This window comes from Cherax quadricarinatus, chromosome 29 (genome assembly GCF_038502225.1).
Source record: "Cherax quadricarinatus isolate ZL_2023a chromosome 29, ASM3850222v1, whole genome shotgun sequence".
Classification (NCBI taxonomy): Eukaryota; Metazoa; Arthropoda; class Malacostraca; order Decapoda; family Parastacidae; genus Cherax; species Cherax quadricarinatus.
In genome coordinates, this window is record NC_091320.1 from 27,648,655 (window position 1) to 27,664,183 (window position 15,529).

At 40.1% G+C, this 15,529-nt stretch overlaps 1 protein-coding gene across 1 annotated transcript in view; it reads right to left on the minus strand.

Moving 5' to 3' along the window:
* Positions 1–15,529, minus strand: part of Not1 (CCR4-NOT transcription complex subunit 1) — a 462,156-nt gene that overhangs the window by 381,099 nt on the left and 65,528 nt on the right. Inside the window, exon 11 of the mRNA XM_070089800.1 lies at positions 1,150–1,263. Within this exon, the coding sequence (XP_069945901.1) occupies positions 1,150–1,263 (114 nt within the window). The remainder of the gene's footprint in view (positions 1–1,149; positions 1,264–15,529) is intronic.

The following is a 15,529-nucleotide window of genomic DNA, read 5'->3' on the forward strand; positions in this document are numbered from 1 at the left end:
CAGAATCACTGAAAAAGGCACATTCTCCCCCCTCTCTCAGCCCTTTACCAAAGGCCTGGCTGGCACTAGGAACTTTCTTTGGGCCCAAGGTGGCTAGCAGTTGCAAGCACTAAAAACAATGGAATAATACAAAATATATCGTATGAACGCCTGGGATCGTCCTCACTGGCTGATAAACAATGGCACACTGGGTGTAAATGGTGTGTCGGAATGCTCGGGCTGCGCGGACACGTTCGGGACGAATGACTAATACCGAGTTCAATGACGATCACCGAGCCAATATCTTGACACAAAAAAAAAAAAACGTTACTTATTCCAAATATTACAAATTCCAATGATGACAAAATCCAGGGGTCCACTGTATAATGTACTGAGGCCTAAGACTTTTTCCACAGTAAAATAATTTTATTCACTAGGAAAGATCCACCACTTCATATGCTTTTACAAAAACGCGAGGGGATGGTTGGAAATTAAACATCCAAGTTAGTCACAGGGATATCAGGAAGCATATCTTTACCAATAAAGTGAAATTAAATTAGCTAAACTATGACAGTAAAAGCAGAATCTATACATGAGGTTCAGAAATAAGATAAAAAAAGGGCTGTTTGACACCATTTGATTAAAAGTTAAGATACTGGACCAAGAGCCAGAGTTCACTCCCAGTAAACCGAGATGGGTAATTACATATAGTCAGAGTGGCTAGTGAGTTTGTTCAAGACATTCATGAAACAAGGACATTAATTAAGGAATGGCAGAAAGCATGCATGTTTCCTTTATATAAAGAAAAAAGGGTACAAGAAGGATCAAATTTATCAGGAAATAAGTCTGTTAAGTGAATGAAGATCAGTGGTTATAAATAGACTTGCTGCTAGTGAGCAAGCAAGTAACTTTTATAAAGGAATTCAAGGAAACCAGTTAGCTGGACTTGAGTCCAGGAGGTGGGAAATACAGTGCCTGTATTCAAAAGGAAGGGTGTGGATGTTGCAGGCTGAAGGGCCATCTGTAATGTTAGAACAATTCTACAATGACAAATATTCAGTGAATGAGAGTGAATGTATCTCCTTTTTTTGGGTCACCCTACCTTGGTGGGAGACTGCCAGCATATTACAAACAATTTGTCAGCTAAAAAATTAATTACATCTAGCTCACCTGTGTGTGCCAAGCATGGTGTAGAATGATTGCTGCATTCGGGTGATTCCCAAGGAAGATTGGAATAAGTGAAGCAATCAGATCTTGCCGCAACATGGTGTATGGAAGAGTCACCTATTAAAGGAAAAATGCATAAAGAATTAAAAAATAACAGCAAACAAGAACCCACACAGCAATTCTAAGTTATGCAATAAACAAAGCATCTTACTCTTATTTCATTCATTCCTATAAATACCAAGAAGCCAATTAATATTAATTAAAAAATATTGTTGATGTTATAAATTATCTGTGAAGGGTTATGGGGATTATTGGCCTATGTGGCCAATCCCAGACCAGACTTTCCAAACTGTAAAGAAAACCCTGTGCATAACAGGAATAATAATACAGTGGAACCTTGTTTCTCGGCCGCAATCCATTCCAGAAGGTCGGCCTAAATTCAAAAAGGCCTAAATTCGAAGCAATATTTCCCATAATAATTTATGTAAATACAATTAATTCATTCCAGACACCCAAAAATATTCACAAAAAAAAATACACGTGAACTAAATAAAATAAATAAATGAACATTTAAATCACTATTACACACCTTTATTGAAGACTCTTGTTGGCCTATGGAAGACAGGGAGGAGGAGAAAGGGAGGGCAGATTATTGTGTGTATAGAAAGGGAATCCCCCTCCATAAGGACTTTAGGTAACAAGTCCCTCTCTGGGATTACTTCCCTTCTTTGTCTTTTAATGCCACTAGGACCAGCTTGAGAGCCAATGGACCCCTGTTGCACAAAACAACTGTCCAGAGTGCTCTGTTCCTGGCATCTCTAATATTTCCCTAAAATGGGACAAGGTTTTGTCACTTAACATGTTGCATATATGGTTTGTTTCAGCTTGGTCAGGGTAATATTTCTCCACAAAAGTTTGCACCTCATTCCACTTTGCACAAATGTCCTTAATCACTGAAGTAGGCACATCCTTCCCTCTCTCTTCCTCCTCCTCCTCTGAAACAAGTTCCTCAGCTGTGGTCTGTTGTTGTTCCAGTTGAAGGTGTTGCAGCTCTTCAGTTGTTAGCTCTTCACTGTGGTACTCCACCAGCTCTTCTACATCCTTGCGACTCACATCCAACCCCATAGACTTCCCCAATGCCAAATAGATTCCACAACAGGCAGAGGGTTAACAGGATCAGGGTCAGGGTCAGCCTCAAACCTTCAAAATCCTTCTCAAGGACACAGTCTGGCCACAATGGTCTCCAAGAAGGGTTCAAAGTCCTGGAAGTCACTCCCTGCCAAGCCTTACCTATAAGGCTTATGCAATGGAGGATACTGAAGTGATTCCTCCAGAAATCTCTTAGAATCAATTCAGTGTCCGAGGTTACTTCAAAGCACTTTTGAAACACTGCTTTTGTGTGGAGTTATTTGAAGTTAGAAATGACCTGCTGGTCCATGGGCTGGATGAGAGGAGTGGTGTAAAGAGGCAAGAACTTCATCGTTATAAAATGGAAATCCCTAGACAATAGGTCTACCAAGTTTGGAGGATGAGCAGGAGCACTGTTCATTAAGAGGAGGCCCTCGAGTGGCAATTTATTTTCCAGGAGGTATTTTTTCACACTCGGGCCAAACACTTCATGGACCAAGTCAATGAAAAGTTGCCGCGTGACCCATGCCTTATGATGAGCTTCCCACATCACACACAATTTACTCTTGACAACATTGTTTTTCTTGAACACTCTGGGATTTTCAGAGTAATACAGGAGTACAGGCTTCACTTTGAAATCCCCACTAGCATTAGCACAGAACAAAAGAGTTAGTCTATCCTTCATAGGCTTGTGTCCTGACAGTGCCTTTTCCTCCTCCATGATGAAGGTCCTCTCTGGTATTTTCTTCCAAGGGAGGCCTGTTTCGTCACAATTGAACACTTGTTGGGGTTGGAATTCTTCAGTCTGTACGTACTCCTTGAATTCCTGCACAAATTTTGCTGCCACATGTTTGTCAGAACTTGCAGCCTCACCATGCCTTACAATACTGTGTATACCACTATGCTTCTTAAATCTCTCAAACCAGCCTCTGTTGACCTTAAATTCACTATCATCATCACTAGTACCAGGCATTTTCTTTACAACATCTGCATGCAACTGCCTTGCCTTTTCACAAGTGATTGTCTCTGAAACACTATCTCCCGCTGTTTTTCCCTGATCCACAACAACTACTTCTCCACATCTTCATTTGTTTGTGATCTCTTTTTTGTTAACAGGTTTACCCCTTTCGCCACATCAGCTTCCTTGATTTGTTCTTTCTTTGCCAGGATAGAAGTGATTGTTGATTTGTTTTTACCATACATCCTGGCAAGTTCCAGCACCCGAACACCACTATCATATTTTTCTATTACTTCCTTCTTAAATTCATCGTGCTTTTCACTTTCTTTACCAAAGGAACTTTACTAGGAACTTTCTTGGGGCCCATGGTGACTTATTTCACAGTCGCACTTAATAAAAACCCACAAAAAACAATGGATTTTAAGGAAATGTTTGGATGAATGCACAGAGTGTATGCTCACTCGCCGACAGGCAAAGGAAGACTGACTCGCCAAAGTGCGGAGTCCTGGCGGGCTAACGCATCTAATACGGCCGATATACGAGGCAACGACTGAAATATGGAGTAAAATTTCCGCCGAAAAAAACGGCCCATATACGAATCGGCTGATAAACGCAGCAGGCAAAAAACAAGGTTCCACTGTATATTAAAAACACATGGCAAAGTAAAGGCATGCAATTGCTGAATATAAGTTTGTAAGATTTACCAGCACCTTGTATGCTTATGACAGAAAAAGACCACCAAATTTGCCACAGTGCAAAACATTATACCTTTTCACAGTCTCTCATGTAGATCTAAGTGATTAAGCCTTAAGTCTTAACCCTTTCAGGGTCCGTCCCGTAGATCAACGGCTTTACGTTCAGGGTCCAAACCGTAGATCTACGTCATGAGCTCAGCTCACTCTGATAAACTGTGAGTGGTAAATTTGGGCCCAGATATGAGAGAATACATCTATGTGGTATGTGTGCACCACATAAAACAAATCCTGCAGCACACTGTGTATAATGAGAGAAAAAAAACTGAGACCATGATTTTCGATTAAAACAGCGACTTTGCAGTGCTTTTTCGTATGTTTTTTATAGTTGTATTTGTGATTTCTTGATCTCATTTGATAGAATGGAAGACATATTACAGAAATAGAGATAATTTTGATTGGTGTTAGCACTGGAAATGGCTTGAAATTGAGCTCAAAGTGGCGGAAATGTTAAATTTTTGCCAATGTTCAAGAGTAAACAAACGACCTCACACGTCTAATACACGCCAGCTGGTGGGTCTAATATACATTCACAAATGTGGTGATGATATTTATACAATTATTACAATATTGCATAACAGTAAATCTTCTATTTTTTGGTGTGAATACAAATTCATTATGTGAATAAAAAATCAAAATGGAATTTATTTGTAATGAACAGAGGAAATGTTAGTTTAGTGCCAGGAATACCTACATTGTTTATTCTGGACCCTATTTTGAAATTGGAATATTTTGAACTTTGTGTTAAATTGGCCAAATTACCAATTTCCGGTCACTTTATTTTGTAGTTGAAACAGTTGACTTGGCGATTTCTTGTGCTCAATCGATAGAATAGAAGTAATACTAGTGAAATAGCTGAGAATTTGGTCGACTGGAATAATGTAATTGGCCTAAAATGGGAGTCAAAGTCGGCAAAATTGCCGATTCGTAAATATCGCTGACACATTAAAATTCACGAGAGCATAATTTCGTCAATTTTCCATCAAATTTCGTACTTTTTGTTTTATTACATTCACAAAAAGATTCTCTACCATTTCATAAGAAAAAATAACAATTTTTTTTTTTTGAAAATTCTTGGACACTGGGGCACCAATTCAGATTTTGGCCTTGGACCCTGAAAGGGTTAATCAGAACACCCTCAAATATGCTAGGATAGGTAAATTGTTGTCTAGACATGAGAATGGGTCTGTTCAATGAGTGTGCACAGTACATTAACCCTTTCAGGGTCCAAGGCCCAAATCTGGAGTCACGCACCAGTGTCCAAGAATTTTCAAAAAAAAAATTTGTTATTTTTTCTTATGAAATCGTAGAGAATCTTTTTGTGAAGGTAATAAAACAAAAAGTACGAAATTTGGTGGAAAATTGACGAAATTATGCTCTCGCGAATTTTGATGTGTCAGCTATATTTATGAATCGGCAATTTTGCCGACTTTGACTCCCATTTTAGGCCAATTACATTATTCCAATCAACCAAATTCTTAGCTATTTCACTAGTATTACTTCTATTCTATCGATTGAGCACAAGAAATCGCCAAGTCAACTGTTTCAACTACAAAATAAAGTGATCGGAAATTGTTAATTTGGCCAATTTAACACAAAGTTCAAAATATTCCAATTTCAAAATAGGGTCCAGAATAAACAATGTAGGCATTCCTGGCACTAAACTAACATTTCCTCTGTTCATTAGTTATGTTTTGAGGTTTTACAAATAAATTCCATTTTGATTTTTTATTCACATAATGAATTTTTATTCACACCAAAAAATAGAAGATTTACTGTTATGCAATACTGTAATAATTGTATAAATATCATCACCATATTTGTGAATGCATATTAGACCCACCAGCTGGCGTGTATTAGATGTGTGAGGTCGTTTGTTTACTCTTGAATATCGGCAAAAATTTAACATTTCCGCTACTTTGAGCTCAGTTTCAAGCCATTTCCGGTGCTAAAACCAATCAAAATCATCTCTATTTCTGTAATATGTCTTCCATTCTATCAAATGAGACCAAGAAATCGCAAATACAACTATAAAAAGCATACGAAAAAACACTGCAAAGTTGCTGTTTTAATCGAAAAATAATGATTTCAGTTTTTTTCTCTCATTATACACAGTGTGCTGCAGGATCTGTTTTATGTGGTGCACACATACCACATAGATGTATTCTCTCATATCTAGGCCCAAATGTACCACTCACAGTTTATCAGAGTGAGCTGAGCTCATGGCGTAGATCTACGGTTTGGACACTCACCGCAAAGCCGTAGATCTACGGGACGGACCCTGAAAGGGTTAAAAAAAAAAATCATGCCCCTTGCAGTGGATGATGAGAACAGCGAATCTCTGACCCCTGTGCTTGGTTTAAAATAGTGACTAAGGCACTTTCTTGAATGAATTTTATGGTTTTATGGTTTTATTGGCTGTTTCTTGGTGTCAAATGATAGACCAGAAAATATACTGGACAAATAATAATATCAACAAAATAAAGTCAGCTGAACATACAAAATTGCTGGCCCACAGATGACTCCAACTTCACCCTATCCCATATCTGTATGTTTCATAACAATAAAAAGGTTTCTAAATGAGCTGATGTAAGTAACAGCTCTTAGCTCGTAAATAAAGTTAGGAATCCTTAATATAACCTTGTTAAACCTTGCGAAAAAAAAATTATTTTGGTCAGTTTCAGACCTTAAGTGGGCTGAAATATGCCTCAAAGTAGCAGAAGTATTATATTTTGGGTGATTATTCTGGGGAAAGGTAGCCCCCCAGCATATTTTATAGGTTGTTACTAGGTCTGCTCCACTTCAAATGTGAGGATGGCCTAAACCACGACCATTCATATTTCGTTATATTTTATTAGCTGGGAAAACTTCACATTTGTTTCAGTGATGATGGATTCACAATAGAGGGTAACAGTGAATTAGTGAACAGAGAAAAATTGCTTTAGTGGCTAGAATGCCTACAGTGTTTATTTTGGACTCTTTAAATCTGAAATTGTAAATTTTGTGTAAAATTGGTCAAATTACCAACTTCTAGGGGCAGTATAGGTGATAGCTGAATAGTCAGTTTCTTCAGCTCAACTGATGGAAGGCATACTTGCAAAATAGCCAGGAACTGAGTCAGTTTTAGGAATGTCATTGGTATAAATGGTTCTTAACCCTTTCAGGGTCGAAAATTTTTCGGAAAAAAAAAATTATTTTTTTCTTATGAAATGATAGAGAATCTTTTCCCGATCATAATGACACCAAAAGTACGAAATTTGATGGAAAGCTTACGGAATTATGCTCTCATGAAGTTAGCGGTCTCGACGATGTTTGTGCATCAGCGATTTCACCCACTTTGAGCCCTATTTTCGGCCAATTCCTGTGTACTAGTCGACAAAAATCATATTTATTTCACTAGAACTCCATTTTGTCTATCAAATAAGTACAAGAAACCACCCATTTACCAATTTCAACTATCCAATAAAGTGGTTAGAAATTGGCAATTTTGCCAATTTCTGTTTGTATCTGTATCTATGTCTGTCTCTATCTCTCTATCTCTGTCCTGTTGGGTTCCGAAATGTGGAATTGGGTAAGGATATTCACGTAGGCAATAATGAAGTATATTAACACAGAATATATGGGAAGCGCCAAGCCTGATCTGCGTCTCCACTCCCTATCCTTCAACTGACTCACGAGATGATTCCTAGAGGATGAGTGGCATTCAAAAACATGCTAGGGTCAGCTGTAACCGTGAATAACAAGTGATTCACACAGACGGTTGGTAGTGAGTCACTACTACTGACACTGGTAACTGGTTACTGGCACTACTGAGAGCTCGGTGACGCTAATGTATGTCGTCTCGACATATAGCTAATACAAACTAGAGACGACAGGTGTATGGCTTGGGCTGATTCTATACAATGTCAAAGTACACAGCAATTGAACATTATAACATACATAAGGAGAATATCAGAATGGAAGCTAACGTAACTTACTGTAATGCATTACAAGGTGTGATATAGCACAACTCATAGAATGAGACTCAACAATGGGATTACACAATAGAAGTGATAAAAAAAAATTGATCGATCGATCTGTATTCATGTGATCTACGGATTCTGAGGAAGCAATATATACAAAGAAAGAAGTGTTTAACAGAAAGGCAGACTTGGTGAACTCAAATCTATACTGTTAAATCTCAGAATTCGGAAAGAACATGAACACAAAAAAATTATTGAATATTAATAAGTTGACATTGTAGCAGACAGTAGAAATAGAATGTAAACTATATTATTCATCTATACAGGCTATTTACATTTAACCCCAACTCTGCAGAATGGGTGTCATCTCTGGGAGGATCAAACTCTGTTGCACTGGCTAACTCATGCCATGTTTGAGGGAGATCTGAATTGGTAGTTGCAAATGATACTTGCGGATTTCTCAATACCTGTCGTGTACGTAGTGAATAACGAAATTCAGGTTGATCATCTGACTGAGTATTAGAGGTAGGGGGTACAGAGTCAGGAGGATTGTCAGAGACTGTTACATTAGTCTGAATTGGAACATACTAACTTCATATGATCTAAATGCAATTCTTTATACTGACCAGTACTAATTTCTCTAATCTCATACTTACTGCCATTGATATGTTCAACTACTCGATAAGGACCAACCAACTTTTGATCAAGCTTAGGCATTGCAGACGTTTTGTTAAAGTTAGTCAGCATAATTCTTAAACCTACTGTAATTTTGGACAACTGCTCGAGTGTTAGTGACTCTTGTAAATTCTGCTGTTGATTTATGAAGTGTTTCAAGGACTCTTCTAAAAAACACTTTTAACTAAGCTGGTACGAGTTGCTATGAAATCATCAGGGTTGTAATTTGGTTTTGGGTTAGAATATAACAACTCATAAGGCAAACGTTTATCTACACCATACAATGCATAATGTGGAGTGTCACTGATAGACACATTGTAAGCAGAATTTATGGCACACTAAACATCAGGTATAACTTCATCCCAGGTTTCACTGTTGGGATTGATAGTGCCTCTCAAGACATCAAGTACTTTCTTACTGGTTCGTTCCACTAACCCACTGCTGGCAGGATGATGAGGAACAATGGTAGATTTAGAGATCTTGTACAAGGTACACAAATTTTCAAGAATCTCATTACAGAATTCACCTCCATTATCTGTTACTAGGGACTTAGGGGTGAAATGCCTGCAGATAATGAGTTCTTTAAATACTTTAGCTACTGTCTCAGCAGTCTTATCTGCAAAAGGAACTCACAATAATGGGTGAAATGGTCTACCATAACACACAGATGTTTGTTGCCCTGGAGGGAACATTGGAAATTAGTTAACAGATCTAGCGCAACTCTTTCCCACGGTTTGGTAGTAGTTGGATACACCTGGATTGGATCAGGACCACTAACATTACCTTTATGTTGCATGCAGACAATACATTTCTTAACATACTCAGAAATATCAGCTGCCATACAAGGCCAAAAGTATTTCAATCTGGCTGGCTTTACAGAACAATCCATACCAGGGTGTGCAACACCTGGTACATCATAAACTAGCTGTAAGGCTACATTCACTAGTGACTGTGGAATTACTAACTGGTATACCCTTCTGCTAGGAGTACCCAACTTGGCTGTTCGATACAGAAATTCTTGGTTCATGACAAAGTCACTGATGGGTGGTGTCGGCTTCAGTCAGAATAAGATCTTCCTGAAGCAGGAATCGAATCATACCAGACCACATGGGATCTGTTCGTTGAGCATTCTTTACGTCCTCAGCAGTAAATGGAGGGTCTGCAGTTACTATACTAACATGTTGCAATAAAGCATCTGCGACTACATTTGACTAGCCAGGTAAGTGTTCAAAGGTAGGATTGAACTCTTGGATAGTCAAGGCCCATCTGGCTAACCTTCCAGTAGGTTGTTTGTTCTGGAATAAAGGTATCAGTGGAGTATGGTCTGTCAAAACATGAACAGAGTACAGTGGACCCTCGACCAACGATATTAATCCGTTCCTGAGAGCTCATCGTTAGTCGAAATTATTGTAGTCAAGTTAATTTTCCCCATAAGAAAAAATGGAAATCAAATTAATCTGTTCCTGACACCCCAGAGTATTGAAAAAAAAAAATTTTTACCACATGAAATATTAATTTTAATACACACAAACTGAAGAAGACATGTACAATTACATGACACTTACGTTTACTGAAGATCTGGTGATGATTGATGGGATGGGAGGAGGGGAGAGTGTAGATGGTGTCAGTATTTAAAAGGGGAATCCCTGTCCATTAGGACTTGAGGTGTCAAGTCCTTTTCCGGGGTTACTTCCCTTCCTCTCTTAATGCCACTAGGAACAGCTTGAGAGTCACTGGACCTCTGTCGCACAACATATCTGTCCATAGAGCTCTGCACCTCCCGTTCCTTTACGATCTGTCTAAAATGGGCCACAACATTGTCATTGTAACAGTCACCAGCACGGCTTGCAATAGCTGTGTTAGGGTGATTTTCATCCATAAAGGTTTGCAGTTCAACCCACTTTGCACACATTTCCTTAATCTTTGAAGTAGGTACAATAGATTCCACAACTGGCATAGGCATCTCAAGGTTAGCCCCAAACCCTTCAAAATCTTTCTTAATTTCCATACTAATTTTCACCCTTTTTATCACAGGGATGGCACTAGAAGCTTTCTTGGGGCCCATGGTGACTTATTTTGCAGGTGAAATCACTAAAAACGCTGTGATAATATGAAATGTTCCGACTGTATGTTCGGATGCGACCGCGGTGGCTGGCTTGTAAACACTGCACAGGCCACACGTAGACGCGTGTCGAACGGAATGCATCGCGTTGGTCGAGTTTTTTAGCGCTAGTCGAGGCAAAATTTTTGCGGTAAAATGTATTGCTAGTCGGATTTAACGTTATACGATGCCATCGTTGGTCGAGGGTCCACTGTACTGATAAATAATGTCTTGGAAGTGCTTTAAAGACCATACTATTGCTAAAGGTTCTTGCTCAGTTACCGTATAATTACATTCAGCCTTCGTAAGGACTCGGCTAACAAATGCAACTGCGTTGTACTTGCCATCAGTCTTCTGAGCTAGTACGGCACCTATGCCAATTGAACTAGCATCAGTTGTCAGATAGAAGGGCTTAGAAAAATCTGGAAATTTCAAAATTGGAGCAGATGTTAGCTTTTCTTTTAGAGTTTGGATTGCTCTTTCTTGACGGAAGGTCCAAATGAAAGGAGCATCTTTCTTGAGCAACTCAGTTAGAGGAACTGCTATGGAAGAAAAATTGGCAATGAAAGATCTATAAAAACCTGCTAAGCCCACAAAGGATCTTACGGCATCAACAGTTTTGGGAGATGGAAAATTTAATGCTGCAGTTACTTTACTTTGGTCAGTCGTAACCCCTCTAGGAGAGACTACGTGACCAAGAAACTTGATTTCTGATCTGAAAAACTGACATTTAGACAGTTTGATCTTCAAATTGGCTCCTTCAAGCTTACCAAGTACTACATCAAGTCTTTTCAAGTGCGTATCCACGTCTTCAGACATGACGATTACGTCATCTAAGCACACCATAAGTGCATTACTTATGAGACATCTAAAGATATTAATCACTAGCCTTGAGAATGTGATAGGAGAAGATCGTAACCCAAAGGCCATATGGAGGAAGTGATAATGACCTGTAGGAGTGGAGAATGCAGTTAGCTCTTGGCTGTCCTCATGAAGAGGGACTTGCCATAACCCTTGTAACAAGCCCATGGTCTTACGGCCCTGTTATCTCCGATCTTAGGTAAAAAATCACCAAGTACAGTAAGTGGGAAGCGATCTGGAATAGTTTTCACTTTTAACTTCCTAAAGTCAATCACCGGGTGCCAAGTACCATCCTTCTTAGGTACTAGGATCAAGGGCGCATTCCAGGTTGAATTGCTGGGTGCATTAACTCCATCATCAAGCATTTGATTTATCAATTCTTCTGCAACAGCAACTTGTGCATGAGGCATTCTGTACACAGGTAGATAGATTGGTCCAGTACCAGGTTCAAGCGGGATACGATGGTTCGTTATACCCATCTTTTCACCTGTTAAGGCAATGGCTTTACGACGTTTGTTCAACAGGATCAACAAACGCTTGACCTTGTCTGGGAAGTCAGTGGGAGCTAAGTCTTTCTCCTCAACTGGTGGAATGGATTGATCCAGTGAAGTGGATGAGGTCTCCCCGGTAGAAATAGCACCAACCCACTGGTCAGGTGACAACTCATCCTTTACCTGAACAGGGTAAGGATAGTGAACAAGGTCAACAAGATTGTTATTTAGTCTGAGACGAACACTGTGACCAGAAGTGTTAGCAAGGAAGAAATGGATCTTACTATCTCTTACAACATGTAAGGATGGCTCAACAAATAAACCCTTTATTTTGCAGGAATCACTGTCAACTAGGACGTTATCACCATCTGGAACACTAGGAACAACAACAGACACTCGAGTGAGGGCACTAGCTGCAACAGAAACGTCTTTCTGCAGATCTCTTTTGCTATCTCTTTCACTGTATCTCTGTTTCTGTCTCTCTGTCTCTATCTGTTTCTGTCTCTCTGTCTCTATCTCTGTTTCTGTCTCTCTGTTTCTGTCTCTATCTCTCTGTCTCTCTCTCTGTCTCTGTCTCTATCTCTATGTCTCTATCTCTATGTCTCTATCTCTCTGTCTCTATCTCTCTGTCTCTATCTCTCTGTCTCTATCTGTCTGTCTCTATCTGTCTGTCTCTCTCTGTCTCTATCTCTCTGTCTCTATCTCTCTGTCTCTATCTCACGGGTACACACAAATACAATTAAACAGTGTAAATTACCTATGATAGCCCAAAAAATCCAGACAAAGTGCTATACTGTGCTTGTAGATGTAATGCATAACCATGACTGGCAAGTAATATGCATTTTCACTTGTTCAGGACTACTCTGCATTGTGTGTAATACCTGTTGGTTCACGAGTGGCTCTGACACAAAGATAGACAAGCAGAGAGAGAAAGAGACACAAGCAGACAGACAGAGAGAGAAAAAGAGAGAGAGAGAGAGAGAGAGAGAGAGAGAGAGAGAGAGAGAGAGAGAGAGAGAGAGAGAGAGAGAGAGAGAGAGAGAGAGAGAGAGAGAGAGAGAGAGAAAGAGAGAAAGAGAGATAGAGAGAGATAGAGAGATAGAGAGATAGAGAGAGAGATAGAGAGATAGAGAGAGAGAGAGGGGGGTAGTCCCTGTTCACAAAAAGAAGAGCAGAGCAGAAATCAGCTACTACAGACCAGTGTTACTCCTGTCAATCACTGGTAAGATCCTTGAGACAATAATCTCAAGGCAAATGATAGAGTTTTTTGACTACCACTCACTACTTTGTGATCGGGCAATATGGCTTCAGGAAAGGTTACTCTGCTGCTGATCTGTTGTTAAACCTCCTCCACTAAGTGGCACCAGTCACTGGATGAATCCAAAGTCAGCTGTGTGGTAGCACTGGACATTGCTGGCGCTTTTATACCGGGTGTGGCACCAGGGCCTCTTAGCAAAACTTCAAGCACTGGGAATTGCAGGCTCTACGCGATGTCTCCTCAGTGATTACCTTCATGGTAGATCTCTAAGTGTAGTCCTCAATGGAAGGGCGGAATCAGCAAGGCATCCTATTGGGGCAAGCGTTCCTCACAAGGTGTGTGCTGGGTCCACTGTTATGGAATGTCTACTTCAACGACCTTCTTCATCTCATCCCAGAATCACATGCATATGCAGATCGACTGTACACTGACATTCACTTATCCAAGAGAAGAAATGCCAGCTGCTCTAAGCTTACATCAATCACCAGCTGAGAGCTATATCAGCTTGGGGAAATAGATGGCAAGTAACATTTGCACCTGAAAAACGCAAATGATGTTCGCCTCTAGGCACCATGATGGTAATGCTGGCGCAGTAGTAAGGATGAATGGGACGATGTTGGCACCTGGAGAAGAAGTTGATATCCTTGGGGTGAAATTTGACTCAAACTAACCATGAAGAACCATGTTGTAAATCTTGCAAACAAGGCAGCCAGGAAGCTTACAGCACTTCGCCGTATCTCGTGATCTGCTTGACAGTAGGGGTTGCAAGATCCTGTCACGAGGCACAAGTACGCTCACACCTTGAGTATGCTCCACTTTCTTGGTTTGCCTGCCCCCCTCTCATCTGCGACTGCTTGACAGAGTAGAGAACAGAGCAAGGCATGCCTCATCTCTCGCCTGGACCCATCCTGGATAGATCTGTCATTTCAGCAGAGCCTTCAACATAGGAGGGATGTGGGTGGCCTTACTGTTATGTACAAGGCCAATATTGTCAAAATACCACACTTGGATCCACTTGAGGACAGCGTGAAATGCTTTTTATGCCACAAGACGGGCAGAAAGCAGCAACTTCATCCTGGCTGTACCCTTCTCCAGAACATCACTCCATCTGAGATCATACATACCCAGGATGACTCGAGTATGGAACACATTCAAATGACAGCATAATGATGTCAACAGATAACGTCCAGTTGATCAAATGAAAATGCTGGCCCACAGATGGCTCCAACTTCATCCTGTTCCCTACTTGTATGTCTCATAACAAAAATGCTTTCAAATGAGCTGATGTAGGTAACAGCTCTTAGCTTGCCAATAAAGTTAGGAATCCTTAACCTGTAAATAGCTGTCAATAAAGCTAGGGATCCTTAACCTTGTCAAACCCTGTGTAAAAAAAAAAAAAAAAAAAAAAAAAAAAAAAAAAAAAAAAAAAAAGAGAGAAAGAAAGAAAGAGAGAGAGAGAGAGAGAGAGAGAGAGAGAGAGAGAGAGAGAGAGAGAGAGAGAGAGAGAGAGAGAGATAAGCAGAGAGAGAGAGATAAGCAGAGAGAGAGAGATAAGCAGAGAGAGAGAGATAAGCAGAGAGAGAGATAAGCAGAGAGAGAGAGATAAGCAGAGAGAGAGAGATAAGCAGAGAGAGAGAGAGATAAGCAGAGAGAGAGAGAGAGAGAGAGAGATAAGCAGAGAGAGAGAGAGATAAGCAGAGAGAGAGAGAGATAAGCAGAGAGAGAGAGAGATAAGCAGAGAGAGAGAGAGAGAGATAAGCAGAGAGAGAGAGAGAGAGATAAGCAGAGAGAGAGAGAGAGAGATAAGCAGAGAGAGAGAGAGAGAGATAAGCAGAGAGAGAGAGAGATAAGCAGAGAGAGAGAGAGAGAGAGAGAGAGATAAGCAGAGAGAGAGAAAGAGAGATAAGCAGAGAGAGAGAGATAAAAAGAGAGAGAGAGAGAGAGATAAGACAGAGAGAGAGAGAGAGAGAGAGATAAGCAGAGAGAGAGAGAGAGAGAGAGAGAGATAAGCAGAGAGAGAGAGAGAGAGATAAGCAGAGAGAGAGAGAGAGATAAGCAGAGAGAGAGAGATAAGCAGAGAGAGAGAGAGAGAGAGAGATAAGCAGAGAGAGAGAGAGAGAGATAAGCAGAGACAGATAAACAAAGCTAGACAGACAGATGGACAAACAGACAATGTTTATGTGCAACAGTGAAAACA